Source organism: Oryctolagus cuniculus, chromosome 2 (assembly GCF_964237555.1).
Source record: "Oryctolagus cuniculus chromosome 2, mOryCun1.1, whole genome shotgun sequence".
In the NCBI taxonomy this organism is placed as follows: domain Eukaryota; kingdom Metazoa; phylum Chordata; class Mammalia; order Lagomorpha; family Leporidae; genus Oryctolagus; species Oryctolagus cuniculus.
In genome coordinates this window covers 57,743,486-57,769,711 of record NC_091433.1, presented here as the reverse complement: position 1 = coordinate 57,769,711, position 26,226 = coordinate 57,743,486, and the positions used below count along the sequence as shown (strand labels likewise).

The window sequence follows — 26,226 nt, the reverse complement described above, 5'->3', positions numbered from 1 at the left end:
AAGAAATATCAGTGAAGATGAAACAAATCTGGAAACGGAAACACAAAACTACTCCCCTGGATTCATGGCATTTCTTTCCATAAAGGAGGCAAATAAACAATAAATAATTCATAGGAATAAAGTTTGTATATATTAGAAAGTGCAGTGTGATATGCAAATAAAGCATGTAGAGCAGGACAGTGTGGGTAGAGCAGGAAGAAATTTGTAAATTATATAGTTAAGATAAAATTTGAGCAGAAGTTATAGGAAGAGTTTAGTTCAACTACTACAAGAAAGTTCACTTTTTATTGCATATACATTTATTATTCATTAATAAATAATGCACAGTACCTTTCTAATATGTTTTACTTCAATATTAGAATTCAATATTAGAATTCCAAATGTATTGGGATTAAAATCTGGAATCATGTTGCTAATCTACTTTAGATGGAACATTTAATATAAATTAATGTGTCTTCGTAAATGACAAGATCAACTCTTTCTCTTTCATTTATTACTCTTCAAAAGCTACCGGGGTATTGGATGGGCATTTTATATTTTCTATTATTTTACAGAATAAAAGTTTAGAATGCAAGAAGTCTATAAGTACACATTCTGGAATTATTTGGTAAAAATACAGCACACCCTGTTGACATACCTGTTGACATACCCCTTTTGACTTTCTGTTTAGCACATCAGCTAAAGGAAATTTAATGTTAAATATCATGTTATTATTTCATACAGTAATACCTCATGATTAGTCACCTACATCAAAGTACTCAAACATCAGACAAACGGTTGAGAAGAGAGTCAAAATTATGCTGAGGAAAGAGGGAGAAGACCCTCACAGACATGGATTTCTATTTAACATTTTTCTGAGCTTAAGCATAAGCAGAGCCCAAGTCCATCAGGGATGACTCATGAGATGGTTAAGTTGTTTCTGTAGCATATTTTCCTTGGATTTTTCTCATTCTATTCTAGTTGCTAACTACTTCAAGTCTTGTAGGCTGTCAAATGAAAGGAAAATAATTTCAGACATATATATATATACACACACACACATATATATATCACCTTGATGTAATTGAACCTTGATGCAATTAAGCACCTACAGATAGGTCTCATTTGGAATCTTATTATGGAAGTATACAATTGAAACTAGTATAAAACGCTTCTTCCAAAATATCATCTGTAGTGATAGGATATTTAAAATATTGCTACTTTTATAAGTAGATAGAAGTTCTTACATGTAGATATACATAATACAATTTTATAAATTATTATATGTAATGTTGAACATTTGATACTGAAAATAGTCCAAATTATCATATCATTAACATTATTGACATTTTCACTGTCATTTTTAAAATATCTTTTATTGCAGCTATTTTCTCTTTTCCATATTCAGTTTTAACATGGATATTGTCAGATGTGTAGATAAAAATAATCCTTTCAGTTATCTAAATTTGGTCAAGCACTCCCATGTCTTTTGAAACCTCATTAAGTATCAATAGGTTTTTTGTTGAGAACACAGAACATTCCTTTCCATATTTTAATTCCAAATAATTTTATTCATGCAGTAAGCAGTGTTGTCAACAATTATCTAATGTAGGGCTTTGAGTAGTTTTCTGGAAGATTTTTAAGCTAATGAATTTTCACGTCACTTTAAAGGTAATAAAATCAGTCCTATGCCCTTCACAACCTCCCAGTGGTATTTTTGAATTAGATATTAAGTAACTGCTAGTTATTAGGAGAGCAGAAATGCAGCACAGTCCTGCTAATACTTTGAGTGAGGTTTTTCTTTCTTTCCTTTTTTTTTTTTTTTTTTTTTTTTGACAGGCAGAGTTAGACAGTGAGAGAGAGAGAGACAGAGAGAAAAGGTCTTCCTTCCATTGGTTCACCCCACAAATGGCTGCTACGGCTTGCGTGCTGTGCTGATCCGAAGCCAGGAGCCAGGTGCTTCCTCTTGGTCTCCCATGCGGGTGCAGGGCTCAAGCACTTGGGCCATCCTCCACTGCCTTCCCGGCCACAGCAGAGAGCTGGACTGGAAGAGGAGCGAGCAACCAGGACATAATCAGGCACCCCGACTGGGACTAGAACCTGGGGTGCTGGTGCAGCAGGCGGAGGATTAGCCTAGTGAGCTTCGGTGCCAGCCAGAGGTCTTTTTTTTTAAGATTAATTTATTTATTTTAAAGAGTTACAGAGAGAGAGAGAGAGAGAGAGAGAGATAGACAATGAGGTCTTCCATCCGATGGTACACTCCCCGGTTGGCTGCAATGGCCGGAGCTGCGCAGATCCAAAGTCAGGAGCCAGGAACTTTCTCTGGGTCTCCCACATGGGTGCAGGGGCCCAAGGACTCCGCCCGTCCTCTACTGCTTTACCAGGCCAAAGCAGAGAGCTGGATTGGAAGCGAAGCAGCCAGGCCTCGAATTGACACCCATATGAGATGCAGGCGCTTCAGGCCAGGCCGTTAACCTACTGCACCACAGCACCGGCCCCAAGTGAGGTCTTTATATCACACCTCAGCAACAACAGGTAATGGCCAAATGCAAAAATCACCACCTTTTTTTACATTGTGAAATATACTTCTAAAGTTTCCACACATTAACTTCCATCTTTTGAATCAATTTTTGTGACCAATTTTTTATATAATTTGAGTTGATGACATCTTAAAATTGACATTTTCAGGGGTGAAGTTGACTTATCCTTCTTACACATAAGATAACCAAAGCAACAATAACAACGGAAAGGACAACAAAAAATATAGGTAGGAAATAAGTCTTTGGAGATATCAAGTGCTTTCTGTGTACAGGAGACAAATCTATGTGAAATGCTGGTTGCATAAAGGTAACTTATAAAGTAGTTCCTTATCTCAGGAACTGATTATCAGTCATGTGCAAGCTAAATCCAGGAGTGCTATACCCAGGATAGTGTACATATTAGAGATGATGAGGATGGAGTGCCTTATTTAACCATTCTGCTTTTGCAGATATTCCATGGTTATTTTTCTATTACTTTTGCAATAATTCTTATTGTTAACTCGTAGCCACTAGAGATGACTGGCAGAAACCGAAAATGAGCTTTGTGTGTATTCATGAAATTCTGGAGATTAGCTACATAAAATGAAAAGATTTGTGTCAAGTACAGATTTTCATACACAGGCAGAGCTCTCTTAAGGATGTACCCCATGGTGAGCAGAGTACAAAATCAGCCCAGAGGCATGTTCTGAGGTAGCATGTCCACTGGCTTTGTAGCCCACATGATCAAAAGAAGAAAAGGGCATTAGCTCTTTAGATTATGTCCTGTATTAGGGATGAATACAACTGTAATAAATAATAGTGCATCTGTATTTCTTGATCAGGGTGCTCATTAGGATTGTAAGAGTAGCAAAAAAAATGACAGGTTTATTCTGGGATCAAATAAAATCAACATTTCTTCCACAGCACTCACAGAAACCTGTGAGAAATTTGAATTAATATTTTGCTGATCTTTAGAGAGAAAACCTTATAACCGTAGCTCCTCTAGAAGAGATGAAAAGGAAAGTAAAGGTGGGTGGGGGGAAGAAAGATTAAAAAGATTCTGTTGATTTATAAACATTTTACCCTTTAAATATATCTGATGCCTAAGATAAGAAACAGCTTGAAGTAATGATGTTTGTCCTTTAAAACAATGCCATTTTGCCACTGTATTACTAAATTACTATTACATAATTCAGGCACTTGTAACACACTATGAAAAACTGTTTTCTCAGCATATTCTTTTCATAAGTCTGACTAATTGTGACAAGTTACCTGTTATATAACGATTTGGAAAATTCTGCTAGTATTTATGATAAAACAACATAATGCGGTTAACAGAAGATAATTTATATTATTCTCTATTCCATGTATTTTTAAAATAATATTTTGGTATAAGTAATAGATCAGAAATAGGCTTTAAATTTTGCCTTAACCAATTTTTCTGTATTGATAACTATGAAATAGATATTTTTAAATAACTGCTTCTTTTAAAAAAAAGTTTTCAAACTTGGACAATATGTGTAGATTTTAAAATACTAGATTGCATTAAGCAGTTCTGATTATGTTCCGAGTGAAATAGTTGCATCTGATAATATCAGTGAATTTTCATAAATGAAATGAAAAAAATTTTGATAAGTAATTCATGGTATCTTTTAAAAGAAAAATTAATTACAGTTTATTTTTTGCCTTTGTGTTATTATTAATTTTATTGACATAAAATAATGGTACATATCAGGAGTTATTTTAGTTATTGGGTTTACAGGTCATATTTATTTTCAAAAATGGCTTCAAATTTTTCATTTCTGTTTTTTTAGTGAGTGAACTTTTTATTTCAAAATAATTTTCAAATTACAAAACAAAAATTATGAATTATTACAAAGATTTCTCAGGTACCTGAACCGAGCTTCCCTTAATTTTTTTAAAGATTAATTAATGTATTTATTTGAAAGAGTAACAGAGAGAGAGGGAGAGAGAGAGGTCTTCCATCTGCTGATTCACTACCAGCAGAAGGTATGAACTTCATTCTGGTCTCACATTCGTGTGGCAGGGTCCCAAGCACTTAGCCCATCTTCCATTACTTTTCCCAGGTCATTAGCATGGAGCTGGATTGGGAGTAGCCAGGACTTGAACCAATTCCCAAATGGGATGCTGGCATAGCAGATGGCTTCTTTACCCGCTATGCCACTAAGCCACTCTGTTATTAGCATTTTATTTTAGTATGATCTATTTGTCACAATTAAATGTGCTTTGATTCTATTAAAACTATTTGTATTTGATCATGTAGTGGTATGTATTGGTAGACTATCCCATTTTTGCTGTTTTACATGAAAGTTTTGAAGAAAACTGTGATGCATACATTTACCTGTGGATGTGTGTGTATACACACATTTGATCAGATGGTTTTATATATTGACCAATATATTTTCTTTATTTTTGGCCAATTCAAATTTAATAATGTAAATGTTGTTCACTTTTCAAGAGTACCTTTTAAATTTTTGTTATTTTTATTGTTTTAAGCTAATAATATAAAATAAAGATCAAGACAATATTTGTTGAATTACATTATGTGGGATTCATAACTAATATAAGCGTTCTCTTTAAAAGCCTGATGAAAACTTAATTGTAAGACTCAAATTACACTGTATATAAACTAATTTTGAAGAAAGACATGCACAGAGTATCTAATGTAATGCAATTAGCTATTGCTACTTTTGTAGTCATTGAGAAGCTTTCTTAAAATAAAAATAATAGGGGCCAGTGCTGTGTCTCAATGGGTTAATAAAGCCCCGGCCTGTAGAGCTGGCATCCCATATGAGCTCTGGTTCGAGTCCCGGCTGCTCCACTTCTGATCCAGTTCCCGATCCTGATGCACCTGGAAAAGCAGTGGAGAATGCCCAAGTGCTTGGGCCCCTGCGCCCACATGGGAGAACTGGAAAAATTCCTGGCTCTTGGCTTTGGCCTGGCCCAGCCAAGGTTTTTGCAGCTATTTGGGGGAGTGAATGAGCAGATGGAAGACCTCTCTCTCCCTGTCTCTACCTCTCTCTGTAACTCTGCCTTTCAAATAAATACAATCAATCTTAAAAAAAAAAAAAAAAAAAACAAAAAAAAACTAGTGGGGGCCATTGTGGTGCAGGTAGTGTTGCCACTTGGGACACCCACATTCTCCTATCAGAGTGCTGGTTTGAGTCCTGGCTAATCCTCTCTTCTGATCCAGTTTATGCTAATGTACCTGGGAGGCAGCAGGCCTGTGCTCCTGGCTTCCATTTGGCCTGACCCACGCTATTGTGGACATCTGGGGTATGAACCAGCAGATAGAAGATCTCTCTGTCTCTCCATCTCTCTGTAACTCTGACTTTCAAATAAAAAAAAATCTTAAAAAAAACAATGCTACTGTACTATACTATAAAATTTCAACTAAAGGAAAATTTTTTACATTCCATGAATTCTCACCATTAATGACCTGATTTTTTCTGAAAAAAATGTATAATTAGGCAGAAAAATATAATACTAAAAACAAACTCCCATTAATAAACAATGAGCTTTAAGATATGTATGATCAAAGAAATACTGCCTTATTATCAATGAATGCAAGATTTCCATTGGATTTTTTAAATTTTTAAAAGCATCCTCTTTCATGAACAGGAAAGGGATTCTGTCTAAGGGAGAGACATTCAAATCAAGGAGGGAGAAGCCTAGCATGGGAAGAGCATCAGATGAGTTAAGAAGGGAGCAGGGGCCGGCGCTGTGGCGCAGCAGGTTAACACCCTGGCCTGAAGCGCCTGTATCCCATATGGGCACCAGTTCAGGTCCCGGCTGCTTGACTTCCTGTCTAGCTCTCTGCTATGGCCTGGGAAAGCAGTAGAAGATGGCCCAACTCCTTGGGCCCCTGCACCCACGTGGGAGACCCGGAGGAATGTCCTGGCTTCTGTCTTCAGATCAGCACCAGCTCTGGCCATTGCGACCAATTGGAGAGTGAAGACCTCTCTCTCTCTCTCTGCCTCTCCTTTCTCTGTGTAACTCTGACTTTCAAATAAATAAATAAAATCTTAAAAGAAGAAGAAGAAAGGAGCAGCCTGAGTACAAAGCTTGACTTCAAGTTGGTGTGGGGTGCTAACCTGGCTGTGGTGGCATATGAGGTATTTTCTGTATCAGCAGTGCTTGGGAAGTGTAATGCTAAGTAGTGTAACAGAAGATTGTGGGGAGCAACTCGGACTAGACTAAGTTACTGGAATTAAGACTTATTCTATGCATCTGCTCTCCCACAATATGGCGCTGAGAAGGGAGTAGCAGCTTCTACGCAGCTGCCTCTCGCCAATTTGATTGACTGAGCTGCAGGAGCTGATCTTGCTCCTGATTGGAGGAGAGCAGCGTACTCTGCGTGTGGGTAGCAGAGTTGGGATTGGCGGAAGAGGACTATAAAGGAGGAGAGAGACAACATGCACCAGGAACATCTAAGGGGAACATCTATTTGAAGGAACACCTGTGCAGCCCCCGAGAGAGCCGGCCGGCGGTGTGCCGCTCTCCTGCGGAAGTGGGGAAAGTGGCTAGGGGGAACCGCCCTTCCACGGAGGTGGAAGGGACAGTAGCCAACCCGGGAAGAACCAGCAGCAAACCCAGGGAGGGCCGAGCAGACAAAAGAACAGCGCAGGGTCCTGTGTCGTTCCTCCACGAAGAGGGGGAGCGACAAAGATCAAGGAAAGATTTTAAGCAGAAGAGCAACTATTGAATTGGTGACCTGTAGAGATAAAGAATAAAAAAAAATCTAGGCAGGCAAATTTGTTTCCAAGACACACATACAGAAGCACCACGTTATTTTGGAGCAATACAAATAATACAAATTATTTTCTTTTTTTAAAATTTATTTTATTTTTTGACAGGCAGAGTGGACAGTGAGAGAGAGAGAGAGACAGAGAGAAAGGTCTTCCTTTGCCGTTGGTTCACCCTCCAATGGCCGCTGCAGCCAGTGCACTGCGCTGATCCGAAGCCAAGAGCCAGGTGCTTCTCCTGGTCTCCCATGCAGGTGCAGTGCCCAAGCACTTGGGCCATCCTCCACTGCACTCCCTGGCCACAGCAGAAAGCTGGACTGGAAGAAGGGCAACCGGGACAGAATCCGGTGCCCCGACCGGGACTAGAACCCGGTGTGCTGGCGCCACAGGCAGATGATTAGTCTATTGAGCCGCAGTGCCGGCCACAAATTATTTTCAAAATCATGTAAATCAGAAACATTAGTCTGAAGGAAACCTTGTCCTAGCAATCAGGACACCAGTCTCCCACATTTGAGTGCCCTGGTTCTAATCCCAGCTATGCCGTGATTCCATCTTCCTGCTAGTGCAGACCCTGGGAGGCAGTCATTTTGGCTCAAGTAGTTGAGTTGCTGCTACCCATGTAGGATACCTGGATTGAGTTCCCAGTTCCTGGCTTCAGATTTAGCTGTGTAAGAATTTGGGGAGTGAACCAGAAAAATCAATCTCTGTCCTCTGTCCACTTTCCTCTTCCCCTCTCCTCTGCCCTCCTTCTTTCTCTCTCCTCCTCCTCCCTGTCTCCCTCTCTCCATGTCCATCTCAGTCCTTATCATATTCATTAATTAAAACATTTACTTAAAAAAAAAAGCTTTTCTTGAATTAGTTTGCTTATCACACTAATGAGTCTTGCTTCAGTTGTCAATGTTTTCAGTTTCTCAGCTTTGGAATTTAATAGTTCTAAAACAAGGGTCTCTGTGTACTCTTTCTCCACTGTTTATTGATGTAAATGTATGATTCTATTTTGAATTTGTTGGAGAGTCATATTGATAACCCTTAGCACCGGATAATTATCAAAGCAAAATTAGAGACAGTTATATTAAGTGCAAGTCCAAACATTGCTAGTTATTTAGCTGTATGATGTTGTATCATGTATACGCTAACCCCAATTTCTTCTTCCAAAATTTGAATATAAGAATTTATTACAGAAAGGATTTTGAATTGTTTCCCCAGCCCAATTTCATAAACACTCATTAACACTTATTCTGGAAGAAAATAAACTGGTTTTTCTAAAGATTTATAAGAAGACAACAAAAGAAAATTGTTTTAACCAATCATTCATTCCCCAAGATTCTCATCATTGGTCCTAAAGTAGAAAATTCTGATGATTTTCACATGTGTCTGCAAGGTGGACATTGTGCAAGTTTTAAGGCTAGAAATCTCATTTGGGCCTGTCCTTCTTGTTTGTTGATATAAATTTTCCAATTAAGTATATAATAAGTATTATTCAGTCACCCACCATGTGTCGAATTCTAGCCTAACACAATTTCTGAACACCACAAAAATTCTTGACCTTATTGTTTTACATGTTGGTATCCATAAATAAATCCATACACAAAATCAGTTAGTTAGATAAATAATATTTTAGAGGGTGTTGAGTGTTACAGGGGAAAAAAAGCAATTCTTAGGATATAAGGCCAGGTATAAACTGGTTATGTTTGTGGTAATCTCCTACCTCTGCTATCCAAAGTTAGAGTCAGCCTTGTCAGTCCCCCTGGCATCTTGGTAGCCTGTGTACACTTTGACCATAGAAAGTGGCAGATGATGCTGTTGCCATTTCTGGACAGTATTTAAGAAAACTGTAAACTTCTGCTTTCTCTCTCTTGAAACTCTTGCTCTTTGGGAATCCATCCATTATTTCTCACCATGATGTGAGAAACTCAAAACAGATCCTGGGAGAGGCCACAGGAAAGGAGGCATTACTAGGAAGTGCCCAGCTTCCCAGGCATGCTAGCTGGAGCGCTGTACTTGCACTGAAGAGCTAGCTTGGCTATGCGGCTTACTCTTAACCGTTCTTATGGCAGTAGGTCTGTTCCCCTTCTAACTACAACTATGAATGATCCCAAGAAAAAACTGTCTTAAAAACACTTGATATTTTGATAAATTGTTATCTTAAGCTAATACTCTGGATAACTTGATAGGCAACAAAAGGTAACCCAACACACAAATACATGACTGTACACATAGATTCATGATATTTTAAACAAAAGCCTGAAGGTTGTGAGAGAGCAAGTCATGCAGATGTCTAGAGGATTTTTTTTAATGGTCTGTTCATTACAGGGGAAGAGAAATCCCTCAAATAAACAAGATACGTGCTACAGAAAACTCACAGTGTTTAGAATTCAGACAACTTAGGATGCTCCACTTTTTTTCTTTCCAATAATTGCTTTTGTACCTCAGAAACTTGTCTTAACCAATACATCACCCTAGGGCCTTATTTATCACGGTTACAACAGCATGGTTCTAAGCATTATGGAAGCAATTAACTTTTCTGCCTGAGGGAAACAAGTTTAATTAATCAAAACATTCTTGATAATCATGTTGACCAGTACAGAAGGCCGTGTAATTGGTGATATATTTATAAAAGTATCTATGTTTTAATATTAATTTTAGAAAGTTCCATCATAAACACATTTTAAAAGAAAAATATTCTTTCTGAAAGAGTCACAGTAAGTAGGCTTTCAGACACTTTTCATTATCTACTCTCAAAGATCATTTTTCTGTATATAATTATAGCTGACTTTTATGGAGCTGTAAAGATTGTTAACAGATAATCCTTTGAAATTCAGCAATATTCCTGATGCATAAGAACTGTTTGAAAAAGTTATATATGTATTAGTTGTATAAACCATGTATTTCAAATGATGATTTGCACAGATTCTTAGAGTAATTCCTTTTTAATTCCTGTATTACACATATTCCTAATTTAATAGCTATTTTGAAAGAATTTTGGCATTTAATATAATTTATATGAAACTGTGTGGTTTCCATATGCTGCTACATCTGTACATCCCAACCAACTGAAGCATTTGATAAAAACAGACAGGATTCTCAACAGAGGAGATCCTGGGATATCTATTTTTGACAAAATCCCTGCTGATTTTGACATGGAGCCACAAAACTAGGAGGGTATAAAACTTGCATCCAAGCTCTACAGATCCTTTTCCTTCTTAAAGATATTTCTTTTAAAATTAGAAATTGGTTTGTCTAAGTGCCGTAATTTGTCAATGACTAGCATATTTAAAATAAAATCATATCATTTGATTTTGTTATCTTGTTAATGCCACTTTGTCTTGAATTACTGAAATGCTTACCTAAGGTGTACTTTGTTTAGCACAGAACACATTTGAATAACATGTCAATACAAATTTGGTATTATTCAGGTATTACTTGAGAGTTATAGTCTAGATTGCTATCAAACATAGGTAATCATAGCATTCATTAAGAGTTAAATATTAGAAAGTATGTGTGCTGGGAAGGCGCCGCAGCTCACTAGGCTAATCCTCCACCTAGCGGCGCTGGCACACCGGGTTCTAGTCCCGGTCGGGGCGCTGGATTCTGTCCTGGTTGCCCCTCTTCCAGGCCAGCTCTCTGCTATGGCCCGGGAGTGCAGTGGAGGATGTCCCAAGTGCTTGGGCCCTGCACCCCATGGGAGACCAGGAGAAGCACCTGGCTCCTGGCTTCGGATCAGCGTGGTGTGCTGGTGGCGCGCGCCGGCCTCGGCGGCCATTGGAGGGTGAACCAACGGCAAAAGGAAGACCTTTCTCTCTGTCTCTCTCTCACTGTCCACTCTGCCTGTTAAAAAAAAAAAAAGTAAGAAAGTATGTGTGCTAAACACTTTGCAGCAAACATATAGTACATTTTTAGACTGCTTTTAGTTATCCTTCTGGTATGCTACACTTTATAAGGTTTTTTTTTTTTTTTTTTTTTTTTTTTTTTTTTTATAAACTTCTATTTGAATCACTCTTTTTTCCAAACCCTCTATCATTGTAATTTGCTGAGGAGTGCTGTGATGTGGCTGCTGTCTTTGGGCACTCAGAATATCACAATAGTAGATGTTTCCACAGGATGTTTCTGGGAAGATTTCTGAAAAGATGCTGGAAATTTCTATTTTTATTTTTCATTATTATGTAGGCTGAAATAGGACAGAGACCATTTTTTAATTTTTATTTTGCCTATTTGAGACACAGACCCACACCCAGACAGAGAGGGAAGGAAAGAGAGAGAGAGAGAGAGAGAGAGAGAAAGAGAGAGAAATATTTTACATCCATTGTTTCACTCCAGCAACAGCCTGGACTCGGCCAGAAAGAAACCAGGAGCCAGGAACTGCATCCAGCTCTCCCATGTGGGTGGCAGTGACCTGCTACTTTCCACGGTGTGCATTGTAAGAAAGCTGGATAGGAAGTGGAAGTGGGATTGTAACCTAGGCCTATGGACATGGGACATGGGCATCCCACAAGGCGGCTTAACTTGCTTTACCTCAATGGCTGCTCCAAAGATCAGTTTTCTTGTCATTTCTGTACATATAGTATACAGTACTAATCAAAAATTATTCATTGAATATTGACATAGTGATTCAGTGTCTTTGCAGTTAATATAGACAGAAACATCAGTAAGCATGTGAAACGACATAGCCCAGTCAGGTGTTGAATTAATTGTTCTCTCAAGAGTATTTCTATCCAAAGGACTTGCTCGTTTCCCTGTACAGTAGGATAACAGAAAGTCAGGTTGGCTTTACTCCACTAACATTTTCACAGATGGTTAAGAATCCTAGGGCTAAACTGGAATTGTTACAAGTTTATAGAAATGGCTTTCTGAAAAAAAAAATTGCTTTAACTTTAGCTAGTTCTTCATTTCCTTTCTCTGGTGAAGGCTGTGTCTAAGATATTTATTTCCTGTGACTCCAGTGCTGTATCCTCCTTTCTTAATTTCCAAGAGCTCTCGTAACAATGAAAGCCAGCTCTGGCTTCTCACCCTCTTGGTATCAGCAGGGCAGCAGGGCAGCAGTGGTAGCAGAGGGTGTAAATAATACAGAAGGAGATTCATTCCCCAGGGAGAATTCGTTGAGTCCCACCAACGGGCAACCATATTCTTCAATTCTAGGAAATGTTTTATGTTAATTATCTGATGCTTTGTTAATTTCCATTTTAATTGTTGGACCTCATGATTCTTGGTTGTGGATGTTGTCCTTTCTCTTGTGATCGTCTAAGTTGGGCATCTTCTCCCCAATTTTCACCTTTTTTTGTTTGTTTTATTTTGCCATAAGTTTCCTTTCTTTGTCTTTACTTCCTCCCACTAAAATGTAAACTTATGCTATCATCTTTTTTGGAAAGATTTCATTTATTTATTTATTTGAGAGGCAGAATTACAGACAGTGAAAGGGAGAGACAGAGAGAAAGTTCTTCCACCTGCTGGTTCACTATGGCGTCAATGGCCGGAGCTGTGCCTATCTGAAGCCAGGAGCCAGGAGCTTCACCCAGGTCTCCAATGCAGATGCAGGGGCCCACGGACTTGGGCATCTTCCATCTTGCTTTCCCAGGCCACAGCAGAGAGCTGGATCAGAAGAGGAGCAGCTGGGACTAGAACCAGTGCCCATATGGGATGCCAGCGCTCCAGGCAAGGGCTTTAACTTGCTATGCCACAGCGCCGGCCCCTATCATATTTTTAATAGGAGATTTTAAATTTTTAAATTCTTATTACAATTCCATGTATTTTATCCTAGAGAAACCTATGCATATATAAGTTAATGTGTTACTGTGTTTATTTTAATTTATCATCAGCTGTCTGTTTTTCTCTAAGTTCTCTATTTTGGTTGTTTTCCATGTTGAAGGCATTCCTCAACTATTTAGAGGTGTTTAGTTGCCCCTTTATAACAATGATCTACCGTACAATTTAGTATACTAAACTAAGTAACAGGGAAGCTTCCCTTGTTCCAAAAAAATTAAGTTTTGAACAAATATGTGTGCATTTAAAGCATATGTAATCAGGAAAATACATTTACTTTTAGATGGGCACAATGGTAAGAGAGTAATCAGAATGCACAGAGGTCAAAAATAAAGTAAAAGAGGATTTCAGAGAAGTAAGCAAAATAGCTTTGAAACCAGCAGCGGGAATGTCTTCTTCTTCCTTTCCACAGGCTCTGCTTTCGTGTCCTGGAGTTGGGGTTAGAGGTCAGGAAACAAAGCCTGAAATCTGTTGGAATACACAGCACAAAAGCTAGGGTTGTGAAGGGCTGCAGTGAAAGGCTGAACCTAGAAAACAAAAAGAAATAAAACAATCAAGCAAACAAAAGGAACAACCAGGATGCTAAAAGTCAGTCTAAGAAAGAAAGGAAAATTGCTTTTCTTTCACCTTGGGTGGGTTAGGCGGAAACAAAATCTCCTCATAGTCTGATACCACACACCAGCTCTCCTGTGAGTCTCTGATCTATGTTTGTGCTACCTTTAGAGATTTAAAAATATACATCTGTGTGTTAATTTAAAGGTATTCTTGATAAATTTCAAAAGAGTGATATCATATAGATCAAGTACTCTAATAGCAATTCAGATACTGACAAATAACAAACAGAAAACTAGAAAAAAAGCTCTGATTTTTGGAAAGCAAAAGAAATAATGAAAAAAATCAAATAAATAAATGACTTATAGGTTAAAAAACAGTGGACTTTAGAAAGTGTTTATAACTAAACAATAATAAAAAAGACTACGTATCAGAATTTGTGGAATTCACTAAAAGCAGAATTAGAGGAAAGCTGATGGCCTCAGTTCATTAACTGAGGCAAAGAGAAAGACTGAAAATTGATGAGTTGAGTATCTACCTCAAAATACTACAAAATGTGTGGCAAAATAGACTCCATGAAAGTAAAAATAAATTAAAATAGAAGTGAATGAAACAAAGCATTGTGTAAAAATGAAATATTTTAAGAGTAGTAACACTGAAAAGCCTTTGGCATCAATTATCATGGCAGTCAGTAGTGCTATTTGCCAAGCACATGTGGTCCTCTGTTTTCTGGTAAGCGGTAGAATTGCACTTTTTATTCTGTGTGGTTTTCAAGAGGCATGCGATTCTTTCCAGCCATTGGGCTGTGAGTAAGAAATGGTCTATTTTACCAGAGGCCAGAAAACTTAATTTACAAAGTGAGATTGCCTTCACCAAACCATTTTGTTTACTAGTATTGTGACTAACAATATTGAACATGATGTCTCCTTTAGCAGCCTGAGTTCTGAATAGCTATATGGGAAAAGATCCCCACCACTGATGTGGTATAGATATTCTTTCTTGATTGAAAAATAAAATGTGGTGTTTCAAGCCATTGAAAGAAATTTTGCTTTTCTAGTAAACAGCATAGAATGTGGACTGTCCTGACAGATGCACTTTAATAATAGATGGAGAGAGAGTGAAAGTGGGAATGAGAGAGAGGGAAGAGGAAGGGAAGAAAAAGAAGAGAGGAGAGGGGGAGGTAGGGAGAGAGGGAAGTAAGGGTGAAAGGAAAAACAAAAGAGAACTAAAACAATCAAGGAAGACAAAATGAAAATGTGTGCAGACAAGGAATTAAAAATACAAAAGGAAGTTATGTATAATTACATGAAAAGATTTAATCTTATATGGAGTTTGAAGATGTCTATAAAATTTGAACTTGGCAAGGACACTTCAAAAGAAATAGAAAACTTGAATAATTCTATAACCGTTAGTAAAGTAGTTCGGTTGTGATTCTTCCCACAAAATACAGAAGTTCGTAGTTGATTTTAATGGTTAGTACTACAAGACATTTTTATACAGATAATTATAACCTTATGCAGACTTTCCAAGGGTATAGAAAAAAGAAATCAGTGTACAAGGCTACTTTGAATTAGATTCCAAAAAAAAAGAAAAGAAAAATTAGATGTCAAGCAAGTTAATTAACATATATATCCCTCTATGCTATCCTCATTAATTATATTTTAGACCATATCTGAAATTCCATTGTCTCTATTTCAATCTATTTTACCACAATTAGTCTATTAAATTCTTTCTCAGATATTCTAGGCACACACCTGCCTCAGGGCATTTGCATTTACTTCCTCTCTTTTCTTGGATAACTTCATGGGTGAAGGCTCCTTTGCCGCCTTCACCCATGTCGCTTTAGACAGGCTCTTTATTAAAAACTGAAAACTATTTTTCTAATACTGTGGCTCCCTTCTCTCTGTAGGATCTCTTCATTGCAGTTTTTGCAATCTCATATGTGTATCTTCAGCTTTTTGCTTATTACCTATCTCCCATTGTAAAATAACACCATTTTGTTGATTTGGTTTACTTGTACCGCCTGATCAGTTAGCAGAGAACCTGATACCTGATGAGGACTTAATAGTGATAAATAAATTGATAAATGCAGATTTATTAAATAATTTTGGCATGATACATTCAATAAAATATTAAGTAATAAAATATGTTGGATTTTTATTCAGGAATATAAGTTTAATTAAGAGAAATCTATAGAAATGGCATAAAAAAGGAAGATAAAAGCATAACCTTATTTTAATAGAGTGGATAAAAGCATATTACAGAATTCAGAGCAAAAGAGACATTTAACCAACAAACCAACCAACAGTAAATGATAAAATATGGCAAGTGTTTCTTTAATATCAGGAACATACACAAAAATGTATTTTCTTATGGCTTCTACTCTTCTTACTGCATTTTATGTAACACTATGATAATAAAAGATGAAAGATAAAAATATTGAAAAGAAAGGAATAATAAGATTTAATATTATCAACAGAATTGCAAAGTAATACACAATGTAATTCAGAATAAACAAAAGAATTTTCAAGTTACCAAATACAAAATTCATTACAAAAATACTAGCTGCTTAGTGGGCTAAGTCTCCACCTGCAGCTTGGCATCCCATATGGGTGCCAGTTCGTGTTCCGGTTGCTCCTTTTCTGATCCAGCTCTCTGCTATGGTCAGGGGAAGCAGTAGAAGATAGCCCCAGTGCTTGGGCCCCTGCACCCACATGGGGTACCCGAAAGAAGCTCCTGGCTCCTGGCTTCAGATCAGTCCAGCTTCAGCTGATACAGCCATTTGGGGAGTGCAGCAATGGAAGACCTTTCTCTCCGTCTCTCCCTCTCTCTGTTTATAACTCAACCTCTCAAATAAATAAAATCTTAAAAAAAAAATCGGTAAGAATCCCAATGGGTTAATTTGCATAATCAAACTGTTTCTAAAATTTTCGTGGTAAAGTAAGTGGGTAATGAATAACCGTGATATACATGTGCAGGACGATGTCGTTGAGGGGATTTACTGTACTACAAATCAAGACAGTGATGGAATAGAATATAAGCAGGGTGCTATTGGCTCAGAAATAGACAGACTAAAGGGACAGAATAGATGGCTCACAAACAGATCCATACCTTTTTAGATACTTGATAATGACAGAGTTGGCATTTGTCAGTAGAGAAGGAATCAACTCTAAGGCAAATTGTACCTGGAAATATTTATTGATTAATAAATTGTCAATCTCACTGTTAATTTCCATTCTTTTCAATTTTACTCATCAACCTCACTTGTCAGTCTTCAGGAAAAAAAAGCATTATTTCACTAGATAAATCTATAGTTATGTTGTTTCTTCCTGCCCATTGTCTGTCTCCCATGATATATTTTGCTGTTGTTTTAGGTTGTTTTCCTTTTACTTGTTTTGACATAGTTTGAGAAGTGAGCAAAACCAAGGATTTGTGTTCATTTCACAAGGTTTAGATGATAGTAGATTAATAACTTATTATCTCTCCTAAAATGATATCCCATCTCAGAAACTTCTATTTTCTTTGAAGTTTTTATATAAGCACAAATAAATAAATATATAACCTCATCAGGCAAATGCTAATGCTTTAGAGTGTCTTGAGAGTAAAATCTTGTAATTCTTTCAATACTTATTTTCATCTTGAAGCTGAAAGCATAGAGTCTTCTCAATTGAAAATGTATAAGCAGAAACCATGTATATAGGTAATGACAAAACATTCAGATTCCATGTACAGTCTTTGAACTTACAGCTCTTCTGATAATGGCTAGCACTGAAAATGTTTCCTATACAAAGTAAGCTTTATTGTTTTCATGGAGATTTTCTCAAAAAGGATATTTTCTCCAGCGCCAGCACTCCGTTTACAATGCTTTCACTAATATTCATCTAATAGAGTGTTGTTTTTTCATTTTCATTTGTGATTCAGTAAAAACATGATGGTGGGGGCAGCAGAATCCTGGGTTTTAAGGGGTGATTGTTGAAAGTGCATCCCGGGCTCAGGGGCACAGTTGCTATGGTAACTCTGCAGCTCTGCCAAGGCTGTTTCTCACTGTGGGTGGGAAGAAGCTCCCCTGCCAGCAGCTACGTGGGATTCTGGCAGCTGGAGAGAACACTGAAGTGATGCACTGCTTCCCCAGATGGGAGTTCTGAGAGCCTTCTCTTAACACCGACAGGCAGCTCAGGCTCTGTGGAGAGTGGGGCTAATTAGGATAGAGCCCATTACAAGTGCAATATGTGCTAGATGAGATACTTCAAGTTTTGTCCTGTGAATACAAGTTTTGCAGGGAAGCAGGTCTCAAACTGAAAGATTCCAGCCTCACCTCAGGATAAAGGAGATTTACAGGAATATTTACCAATATAGGTAATATATCTCTCAAGGATTTAAGTGGCAACATTCAAATAGGGATTAAAAAAAGTACCTCGATTTCATTTGGCGATGGTACACTCTTTGGAAATGTGTATTCACTCATATTTCAATTTGGTTTTACCCCAGTAACGGAATTTATCGCATACTTTGCTAAATTTGAGAGCCATTAGTCAACAATTAATGGTCTAGTGCTACAACTTAGGCTCCCTCCTTGTGGTCACAGAACATTGCATAGATTCTATCCTTGGTCCATCTAAAAATACAGTGGGGGAGGTCGCCTAAGTAGAAACTGATTCTGAATTAGTAATCTAGTTGACCAGAAATCCTCAGTGGCAGACCTGGTGACCATTCATGAGCTTACCACTTTATATGTTTTATGTTGACTCGTTCAATAAACTTTAGGCTCTGGGATCCAGCGAAGGTATTTCCTATAAATGTATCTGGTATTTGGACTCTTTTATTTATATTTGAACTTCTGATGGTTTTGTTGAGCATGTTCATCTGATTTTGACACTCCAGATTATCTGCTGTAGAAATCTCTCACAACTATACAAAATGCTTTGAGAATAGCAAGTAAGAGAAAACACAGAATAATGGGGTTTGTAATCATGGGCTATTTGATGTCCTTGCCGAAATTAAAGATAGCTCTTTGTAGGGTTGGTATGAATTTAATTTCCTTTTCTCCCCATTATTTTTTAAAAAATCAGTAAGATGAGAATTTTACAACGCTGAAAGTCCCAATTTTCTTCCACCCTGTAAATCTTCACCTAAAACTGTGCTCAATGACATTCAGATACTACACACACTGGTCTCAACCATCTGCTGGTGAAATATCTTCCTACTATACCAAGTTTCAAGCTGTTCTAACCTTTTCTGCCTCCCCACGTTGTGAGTGTGCGTGTGTGTATGTGTCAGGGGAGGAATGTGCAGAAAATGATTCTGCTTGCATAAGCAGGAGCTGCAGAGTGGGGAGGTGTTCAGACTCTTGGGCAAGTGAGACAAGGCTATAATTCTTAATACAATTAGTAATATTAAAATTGGGTATCAGCTCAATTTCTAAACATAAGCTACTTCGCATAGGAACATTGTAATTATTTTATGTCTCAGATGTTGCTATCCACATGCAGATTGAACATCCCTGAAATCTGAAGTGATCCAAAATAAAAATTTTTTAGCACAGACATGACTCCAAGAGTAGAAAATTCCACACTTGATTTCATATGATGGTTTTCAGTCAAAACACGGGCACACTATGAATATTCTATAAAATTACTTTCAGGCCATCTATGTGAAGGTGCATACGAAAAATAATAAGGCTACTTTGCAGGAGGCCAGAGTTGTAGCTCAGTAGGTTTAGCCACCTCCAATGCTGGCATCTCATAAGGGTCCCAGTTTGAATTCCACTGCTCCACTTCTGACCAAGCTCTTTGCTAATGAGCAGTGGAAGATGGCCCAAGTACTTGGGCTGCTGCTACCCATGTGGGAGACCCAAATGAAACTCCTGGCTCCTGGCTTTGGCCTTACTCCACTCTGACCGTTGTAGCCACTTCGGGAGTGACTCAGTAGATGGAAAATCTCTCTCTCTCCCTCTGTGTGTGTGTGTGTGTGTGTGTGTGTATGTGTGTGTGTTTCTCTGAAACTCTGACTTTCAAATAAAATTAATAACTATTTCTTTAAAAATGTCTCTTTAAAGTAAACTAAAAAGTATGGAGAGGGGCTGGCACTGTGTTATAGAGTCTAAGCCTCCACCTGCGGTGCCAGCCGGTTTGTATCCTGGCTGCTCCTTTTCCAATCCAGCTCTCTGCTTCTGGCCTTGAAGAGCAGTAGAAGATGGCCCAAGTGCTTGGGCCCCTGTACCGGCATGGGAGACCCAGAAGAAGTTCCTGGCTGCTGGCTTGGATCATCCCAGCTCCGGCTATTAGGGCCAGCTGGGGAGTCAACCAGAGGATGGAAGACCTTTCTCTTTATCTCTCCATCTCTCTGTCTGTAACTCTGTCTCTCAAATGAAAAAAAAAATTTTAAATTCATACCATCTGCAGGATACCTCATTATTATTTGCAAATATTCCAAACTCCGGGAAAAAAATGAAATCGAAAACATTTTGTCCCCAAACATTTCAGAAAAGGGATACTTGACTTGCATATGCATTCCTATGACTTCCTATGCCTAAGTACAATAGGAACAATCTATTTAAAGACCATTTATTACTACTATAATTTGTTATGTGGGAGTCTTCATCATTACAAAAGGGGATTTGATCAAAATTTTCCAAAATGAAGAAAGTAGAAGGGAGTCTTTGGAATAAGGATTTGAGTGGAGGAGGCAAGAGGATAGAAGTGGACATAGGTGAAACTGAGATCATCAGATCATCTTTTGAAGCACTGTCAGCCCTTTTACCTAAATTTACATTTATCAACAGATGGAACATAGTATCTCATCGATATATATTATTGAAAAACATTTATACTTAAGCATTTTTCTAGTTAATTTCTTGGAAGATATCTAGCAGTCACCTAGAAAATTCTGACTTTTTTAATAGATTTATTTATTTATTTGAAAGGCAGAGTTACAGAGAGGCAGAGAGAGAGACAGAGAAAGAGGTCTTGCATCCACTGTTTCATCTGGATCAAGTTTCTTCTGGGTCTCCCACATAGGTGCAGGGGCCCAAAAACTTGGGCCATCTTCTAAGGCTTCCCCAGGCCATAGCAGAGAGCTGGATCAGAAGTGGAGCAGCTGGGACTCGAACTGATGCCCGTATGGGATATTGGCACTGCAGGCAGTGGCTTTACCCAGTACACCATAGCACTGACCCCCTAAAATATACTTCGAATATTAGTAACATTTTTTCTGATGTTTCAGGCTAAATGCTTGAATCAGTTCTTCGATAATAGGGACTTAGGAGACTTCCAAAAGCAAACTAACAACATGAGGTGAAAGAACTTTTGGCATACATATAACATTATGATAAGATTATTAATAATAATTAAACTTATGCTTAATAGTGGTAGCTAACATTTTTGAGTAATTGATGTATGTCCAGAATTATTTTATATATTAGTTCACTTAATCCTCACAGGAACAATATGAGGGAAATTCTCTCATGTTAGCTTCTTTTTTTTTTTTTTTTTTGAAGATTTATTTTTGTTTGTTTGAAAGGCAGAGTTACAAGGAGAGACAGAGAGAGAGAGAGAAATCTACCATCCGCTGGTTCACTCCCTAAATGGCCACAATGGTTGGAGCTAGGCTGATCTGAAACCAGGAGCCAGGAGCTTCTTCTGCGTCTCCTACATGAGCACAGGGACCCAAGTATCTGGGCCATTTTCTGCTGCTTTCCCAAGCACATTAGCAGGGAGCTGGATCAGAAATGGAGCAGCTGGGAACCGAATCACTCTCCGTATGGGATGCTGGCACTGCAGATGGCAGCTTAACCCGCTGTGCCACAGCACCAGCCCCTCATTGTTACCTTTTATAGTTGGTAAGATGAAAAAAAATAATTTGCTGATCCCATGATGGGTTCAAGATTCTCTTGAGCTGCGCTGTTTTGTACTATGTCAGTATCTTTCGCATGTTTTTGAAATGTAAGTCACAAGAAATAGATTTTACATTGTAAATCACTACATAAATAGTATATGTAAGTATCTGAATTCAAAAATAATTTCTCTTACTGTTTGAAATGCATTCAAATATCATCTGTCTTATTCTCTTCCACTTTTTAAATGTTATGACCAATATTCACTAATTAATTTTGCAATGCAATAAGTGGTTTTCCTTCACTGTTTGAAAAACACAGCTACAGAGAGTTCAAAAAATGCTGAAATAAAAATGTAAGCTGTGTAATTTGAGAGCAACAAATTCATGATAAAATTATATGTGCATATACACACACGTACATGTATGGTGAAGATAATCACAGGAAGTCAAGGTTGGCAAGGAATGACTTCTGTGGATCTTGGGGTGGAAGAAGAAACCATCAGTGGTAGCAAACATTCTCCTATCTCAAAAAGATGGACTTACAATTAAGACATTTGATCTTTATAATTTCTCAGAAATTCTAGGACTTGATGCATATGTTTGACCTGACTTGATGCATATGTTTACCTTCCCATAGTGCTGATGTTGAAGAAAACAGTTTTAAGCATTTTTCTAAGCTATGAATTTTGGGGAAGAGTGTTGTGGCACAGGGGTTGACCCATTGTTTGGTACACCTGCATCCCATAAAGGAGTGCTGGTTTGAGTTCCAGCTTCCTGCTGAGCACCTTGGGAGGCAGCAGATGATGGCTCAAGTGCTAAGATCCCCTACTACACCCAAAGGGAGATCTTGATGGGGTTCCAGGCTCTGCCTTCAGCCTGACTGAGCTCCAGATGTTCAGACATTTGGGGAATGAACCAGCAGATGGAAAAACAAACAAACAAACAAACAAAAAAAACCTCTTCCCACTCCGTCCCGTTCTCCCACTCTCTTTCTCTCTGTCTACCTTTCAAGTAGATGCAGGTAAATAAATATTTTCTTTTTGTAAAAACTCATATACGAATTTGTCATGTTTTCCTGTTAATCTCCACAGGGTGTTTTGAGTGCTGTATTAAATGCCTGGGAGGCATCCCCTACGCTTCTCTCATTGCCACCATCCTGCTCTATGCTGGGGTTGCCCTGTTCTGTGGCTGTGGTCATGAAGCACTTTCTGGAACCGTCAACATTCTGCAAACCTACTTTGAGATGGCAAGAACTGCTGGAGATACTCTGGATGTATTTACCATGTAAGTCATTCTAGTACTGCATCTTATTTAGCTGTTATATGTTTACATTGCTGTGTGTTGAATAAATAAGCACATTTAGTTAAGAGAGGTGATGATTAGTTGAAAAAATATACTCAGACTGTACATGATTCCAAAGAGCATTGGCTTTTCAATCAATGCAAGGCATTTAGAATGGAACCAGAGGCTGTCTGACTTAATCTATGTTTTCGCTGAAAGGTTTTATCTAAAATTCAATAGTCATTAACTGGAATATTTGCATTTCTTGTTCTCTTCTAATTTGAGCAGAAGCTTTGTAATAGAATATAACAGACAACTGAGAACAGAGTTAGGTATAAATCTGGCTTCTGCTGCTATTCTAGGGAAATCACCAGAACTCCATGGGTGCTCCCACCCTCTAGAAAATTTAACTCAAACATACAGATGATATCATCTACTGTCCCTGCCTAACTGCACGGATGTAGACATTGTGAAAAATTCTCATTAACTTCTGAAAAAGGAAAGTTCAAAAAATATGCAGCCTTTTACAAACAGTTATACTTTTCTCCCCTTCTCCTTGCCCCCGTGTAAACTCCTGATATCACTAAATCATGAGAATGTAAAAATGCACTTCAGAAAGACGACTCAGGCAGTCTGAAAGTGAAAGGCTGCCTATGAAGTTTCAGTTTATTCTTGCTTTATATTGCATAAAATGTGTTTGGTATTGAATGATATTTTTTCTGAAATGTATTATTGGTTCAGATAATCCATTTAGCAATTTTATGCTCACAGAAAGAAAATAATTTTTGTTACAGATTTTTTTTTTTAAGATTTTCTTTGTTTATTTGAGAAGTAGAATCAGACAGAGAAAGGGAGAGACAGAGAGAAAGGTTTTCCATCCACTGTTTCACTCCCCAAATGGCCACAACACCCACAGCAGGACCAGTCTGAAGCCAGGAGCTTCTTTGGGGTCTCCCACATGGATGCAGGGGCCCAAGCACTTGGGGCATCTTCCATTGCTTTCCCAGGCCATTTGTAGAGAGCTGAGTCAAAAAAGGAGCATCCAGGACAAGAACTGGTGCCCATCTGGGATGCCCAAGCCACAGGTAGAGGCCCACTATGCCACAGAGCCGGTCCCTACAGGTTTTTTTTTTTTTTTTTTTTTGGTAATCCCAGCTAATATCTGTCCCCAGAGCCTTTAGTTTTTCTTAAAATTCTTAGTTTTTCTTCCAATTTTTGTCTTTATTTTATGCTGCTTGATACTATGGGTTTTTAATGTTGTTCATGTCTTTTATTTTGTCACTCTGAATAGATTCAAAAATTCTTCATATTAATTTTTCCCTGAAATAAGATGATTTTAGATTTAAAATTCTTAGTGGTTATTTGGATTGTTAGCGTTTCTTTGATTTTTACTCATTTTACTCATCATAGTGTAATTATAACCTTGAGCCCTAATCTAAGACAAGACTTGGTCAACCTGGACAATTTTCTAGGAAGAAGACATTTGACCTCCAAATACAATATCAGAGATATATGATATTGCTAAGTTTGTGTCGCTCCCCCTCTTCGTGGAGGAACGACACAGGACCCTGCGCTGTTCTTTTTGTCTGCTCGGCCCTCCCCGGGTTTGCTGCTGGTTCTTCCCGGGTTGGCTACTATCCCTTCCACCTCCGTGGAAGGGCAGTTCCCCCTGGCCGCATTCCCCACTTCCGCAGGGGAGCGGCACACCACCGGCCGGTTCTCTCGGGGGCTGCACGGGTTCCCTTAGATGTTCCCCATAGATGTTCCCGGTGCATGCCGTCTCTCTCCTCCTTTATAGTCCTCCTCCGCCAATCCCAACTCGGCTGAGTACGCTGCTCTCCTCCAATCAGGAGCAAGTCCTACAGTTAATTGGTTGAACTGGAGGCAGCTGTGCGGAAGCTGTTTACTTCTCTCCCAGCGCCATATTGTGGGAGAGCAGATGCATAGAATAAGTCCTAATTCGAGCAACTTAGTCTAGTCCGGATTGCTCCCCACAGTTTGTTTATACTTTATCAGCTAGTGATACACATACTTTCATGAGTAGAGTGTACTTAAATACTTTTTACTTTTGTTAACTAGGGTGACTCTGTGAAAATTAAAAGATAATAGAGTTGCACATTTCTATCAAGGGATAGAGCAAGAATTCTCTACTTTGAGGTATAAAGGGAATGGATCTCTTGACACAATCCATAGCAGAATTTTAGGAGATCTGGAATATCTATGTTTTCAGAAATATATTGGCACTTAAAATACTGGAAAATACTTATTAGAAAACAAGAAATATAATGAAGAAAGTGCTGTCAGATTAGGAAAATCTACTCTATGCCCCCCACAGACATATTGACTAGAAGAAGGGGACTCATTAACCACTCAGTTAAGAAGTAAAATCATTATATAACTATATTCCTGTTTCTGAAGTATCATGTTGTAGCCACATCAGTATCATTGATAAATGGAAATAAAGAATTAATAGCAATTTAAAAGTTCTGTAGTCCCATTGTCATATTAGTTTACCAATTAGTTCTGGAAAATTATCCTTATCTTTTAAATTGAATCAAGCCTGTGATAGACAATTTGTCATTTTCCATCAAATTGCAAGCAGACATGTAAACTTTCAATTGTTAGAGTATCAATGCCTTAGCATGAATCAATCCTCAACCATTTATAAGTGATATTCATTATTTACAATATAATTAAGCTGTTTGAAAGCATGTTGGATTATTGCACTGTGCAGAGAGCTTTAATAAAATGACTGCCTGGATATATATATAGTGTGAAAAAACTGACATTTTTCCTTTTAGTTATATTTCAGCCTACTCTGGACAAAATATGTTCTCACTGCACATTATTTTAAGCTACCACAGATGTCCAAAAAATCTACAGATTCTTTGTAATCTACATTCAAATTGCTAAATTTGGTTATGGAGTGACAGATTGGTAAAAAATCAAAAGTTAATAAATGGCATGAGATGCTTGTATACATCCATCAGCAATATCAATCAAGATATCTAGATAATATTTAGGCAATAAATTTTAATGCATCACAATTTGCTACTAATACTTCCAAGGTGTTGTTTGAGTAGCAGTTTCAAAGAAAGATATGAGATCTTACACTTCATTTTTTTTGTTTTCTTTTGTTCTATTATATAAGAAATGAAATGTGAGACCAATAATTCATTTTTGAAATAGGAAGAATACCAATTTGATTGAAATAAAAGTAAATGTTTAAGTTATCTCTTCTCATATTTCAAATTACTAAAATTCCTTATATAGGCCATGTGCAACTATCAAGTAGATTTAGACTCTCCCTGCCAATAAGCAGTTCATGAAAATTGATTGAGAAGACAGATACTATAAACTTCTCAGTGCAATTAGTGGCAATTGATAAATTTTAAAATTACATAAATTTTTAGATAAAGTAGAAATGACCTTGTGCAGGGCTAACCTACAGGGATATCAGAAGAATGGGATTTGATGATTGTTTAAACTCTTGTCTCTTCTCATCGAGGAACAGTTTGTTTGTTTTTTTTTTCTCATCA

At 37.8% G+C, this 26,226-nt stretch overlaps 1 protein-coding gene across 3 annotated transcripts in view; it reads left to right on the top strand.

Moving 5' to 3' along the window:
* The window catches only part of GPM6A (glycoprotein M6A), a 353,384-nt gene that overhangs the window by 267,769 nt on the left and 59,389 nt on the right, over positions 1-26,226 (top strand). For all 3 annotated transcript variants that reach the window (XM_008249994.4, XM_070068303.1, XM_008249983.4), the window contains exon 2: positions 22,498-22,690. In XM_008249994.4, the coding sequence (XP_008248216.1) occupies positions 22,498-22,690 (193 nt within the window). The remainder of the gene's footprint in view (positions 1-22,497; positions 22,691-26,226) is intronic.